Source organism: Ochlerotatus camptorhynchus, unplaced genomic scaffold (genome assembly GCF_037179485.1).
Source record: "Ochlerotatus camptorhynchus isolate MF236.1 unplaced genomic scaffold, CSIRO-AGI_Acam_v1.1 ptg000094l, whole genome shotgun sequence".
Taxonomy (NCBI): Eukaryota; Metazoa; Arthropoda; class Insecta; order Diptera; family Culicidae; genus Ochlerotatus; species Ochlerotatus camptorhynchus.
In genome coordinates, this window is record NW_027040584.1 from 4,553,261 (window position 1) to 4,557,014 (window position 3,754).

General features: G+C 45.2%; 1 protein-coding gene across 1 annotated transcript; it reads right to left on the reverse strand.

The window, feature by feature from the left end:
- Nucleotides 1–2,194: 2,194 nt before the first annotated feature.
- Nucleotides 2,195–2,872, reverse strand: LOC135698808 (uncharacterized). The gene has a single exon (XM_065218941.1). The coding sequence runs from the start codon at nucleotides 2,870–2,872 to the stop codon at nucleotides 2,195–2,197; it is 678 nt and encodes a 225-aa protein (XP_065075013.1).
- Nucleotides 2,873–3,754: the final 882 nt, after the last annotated feature.

Consider the following 3,754-nt stretch of genomic DNA (forward strand, 5'->3'; position numbering starts at 1 on the left):
TGGACCAAGGTTGGAAGCTTATTTGTACATGGGAAACCTTTGCTGCATGGAGATTCTTCTCTAGCTTATTTAAGCTGACGGGTTTTTACAAATTAGGGTGGAGAATGGTTATGGAACCCCCGAGACTCTATTCCAAATACTGGGGTTTTTTAAAGGATTATTTTTAGAAATCTATTCAAAGCATCATACTGCAAAAAATATGAGCATTGTGAGTCCTTGCTTACCGCATGCTTGGAATAGGGTCTCGCGGCTCCTAAACCGTTCTCCCTAAGTGAGTTCCCCAACCATCTAAGGAGGAGAGGGGTAAAGCCTATCTTGATATCAGTTTCAATACACTAATTCTGCTTTTAGATAGATAGATAGGTTCAGGTGACCAAGTCTTTCCGGATGGTAGCCATATTAGTTCAGAACTCTCACACTACGTGGTCCTAGTATGCACATGAACTGCCTATATAAGCTGTATCTCGAGATCGAGACCATATGGAAGGTTATTGTCTTCAGCAAAGTTGTATATATGATGTATTTTGGAATCCAAGATGGTGACCATTAGGTTTAGAAGTACTGTAAAATACCTTACAATATGTGTATTTTCCGAACGGGGATAACGTGTAGTGGACGGAAATTGATGATAACGGACACCATTTTGGAGTCCAAGCTGTCAGCCATCGATTTTAGAAATTACTGTCATATACCCATCACAATGCGTATTTTCGGAACGAAGACGACGTGTGGATGTCGCTGCCGATTAGGAATCAAATATGGCGCAAGGGATTGCAGAGGCCAAATATAAGTTGACCAATCAGTCCCGGAAGGTGTTCGGTGAATCACCAAAGTTAGTCTGGAGAACCAAAGAGGAATTCTAGAGAATCCCAAGTGAGATAACAAAGAACTTCAAGTGTAATTCTTTAGAAAATAAAATGGAATTCTAGTATTCCAAGGGCCATTCTCTGTCATACAGGAACTCCAAATTACTCAAATGAAGATGTGAAAGAATCTAAATTCCTTAGAATCATAACAAGAGATAAGGAAGAGCATAACAATGAAATCCGAAAAAAGTCCACGAGGAATTGAGCACCCATTGACTGTTTTCGGTAACCAAAATTTAAACGTTAATTTCGCTGTAGGTATTTTCTCATCAAACCACTTGGCTGAATGTAGATCAACGAATCCTTAGTCTTTCAGCTTCAATCGGATTACATTTTGACGACTGAGTAAACCTGTTATTCCAGGTTTTTTCTTCAAATGAAATATACGCACTACAAAATACGGCTGATTTCGAGTTGTCGATAATAGAACAGCTGGTTAAAACGCAGTTTAAGTGGAATGGTTGCCGAAGAAAAAGAGGTTGTCGACAATAGTCACACTCACCTGAGAAGTTTGATGCGATGTAAAAGCGTTTTGCAAACCTTTTTGGACAATTCTGTCAATTCCCAACTAAACCGTTCACTACTGAACGGGCCTTGTCCTTATGAATAACTGTGCTGAAGGAAGGAAACCTCTATCTGGTTCGATCCTGAATTATCACTAGAAGAACTTAATTGGTACGCTGGCACCACCTAGTGACTCAATTCCAACTAAACTGTTCACTACTGAATGGGTCTTGTCCTTATGAACAACTTTGCTGAAGGAAGGAAACTTCTATCTGGTCTCGATCCTGAGTTATCACTAGAAGATCTTTATTGGTACGATGGCACCACCCAGTGAGTCAATTGCCAACTAAACTGTTCACTACTGAATGGGTCTTGTCCTTATGAACAACTTTGCTGAAGGAAGGAAACTTCTATCTGGTCTCGATCCTGAGTTATCACTAGAAGATCTTTATTGGTACGCTGGCACCACCTAGTGAGTCAATGCTCAACTAAATTGTTCACTACTGAACGGGTCTTGTCCTTATGAACAACTTTGCTGAAGAAAGGAAACTTCTATCTGGTCTCGATCCTGAGTTATCACTAGAAGAACTTTATTGGTACTCTGCCGCCACCCAGTGAGTCAATTGCCAACTAAACTGTTCACTACTGTACGGGTCTTGTCCTTATGAACAACTTTGCTCAAGGAAGGAATTGTAGAGAGTAATTGAAACACGTCGGTTGACGTTGAACAGTGGAATGAAAATTTTATTCAGAAACTTAGCAACTAATAACAAGTGCATATAGCGACGCGAATTACTGGGTTGCTACGATCACAATACTCCTCCCTAATCCACGACGCCAGTTAGCTTCCGAAACTTCTGCTGCTTCTGAACGGTCATCGGCTTCGTGAACCCATCGGCTGGCTGTTCCGTTGTCGACGTGTAGCTCAGTTGGACGACACCATGCTGCAGGCTATCATGCACGAAATGGTACCGTATACTGACGTGCTTGGTCCGGGGGTTATACGAACCGTTGTTGGCGATGCTGATTGCCGATTGATTATCGCAGCACACGGAAATCGGTTTGGCCTCGCAAAACTGCGACTGCAGATTACTCCACCACATAGCTTCCTGGATCGTGCGAGACATGGCCATGTATTCCGCTTCACAGGACGAAAGGGCTACGGTAGGCTGCTTCTTGACGTTCCACGAGATCGCACCTCCCTGCATCATGAACACATAACCGGTTGTGGATTTCCGGTCGTCCGCATCTCCTCCCCAATCGGCATCGCTGTACCCAACTATGTCCGCTGGACCGCTTGTCGAGTACTCTAGCTTCTTGGTTATTGTACCTTTCAGGTACCGGATTATCCTCTTCACCGCTTCCCAGTGAGGACGGCCAGGGTTGGCACTGTACTGGCTCACAACGTTGACGGCAAAAGCAATATCCGGTCGGGTGACTTGAGCTGCAAACGACAAACACCCGACTGCTTCCTTGTATGGCACTGACTTCATTTCTTCCATTTCAGATTTCGTCTTCGTAGCTCGTCGGATCATCCATCGTATCATCGTCGCTCGTCGTGTTGAAGGATAACTGATGGTAATGAACACCACCAGAAAAGGAACCGTTACTAATAAAGTCATTATACTTGCCTGGATTACGGCGCTCCCGACCGCTGCGCCTTAACCCTTGCTGCAACTCAGCTGGTCTAATCAGTTGCGGTGGGAGTGCAAAATCGGCACAGGCATCCTCGAATTCGTCTGCCTCACTGGACGAACTGTCGACAACGACGATGTCTTCCTCCGTTGTTTCGGTTTCACCAGGATTGCCACCCGGTTGATCGATAACAACAGCAGGCCCGGCTGCACCAGGTACGACGATGCCATTCGGTTGTTCGCCTAGAGGAAGCACAGCGTGTTGACCATCTTCAGGAGTATCAGCTGCACCGGACTCAGGACGATCATGGATTTCATCCGAACAAAGCTCCATGAACTCCACCGGCTGCACTCGTTGTTCTGCCATACAGATAGCGACGCCTTCTTCCAGTACCATGACATCTCGGTTAACGTGGAAACGGTCATTCTCTGGATCATACACCCGGTAACCTTTCGTGTCTTCACAATAGCCGACGAAAATGCCTTTCTCGGATTTGGGATCAAACTTCTTCCTTTTCGCTTTTGGTACCAGAGTCATCACGCTCGAGCCAAAAATCTTGAGGTGCTTCAAATTCGGCTTCTTTCCGGTCCACGCCTCTTCCGGCGTTTTCTCTTCCAGGGAACGAGTAGGACATCGATTCACCACGTGAGCCGCGGTCGAAATAGCTTCTGCCCAAAACTCTTTTCCCAGCTTCGCATCGTTGAGCATGCACCGCGCCTTTTCAACCAGCGTGTGGTTCATGCGCTCTG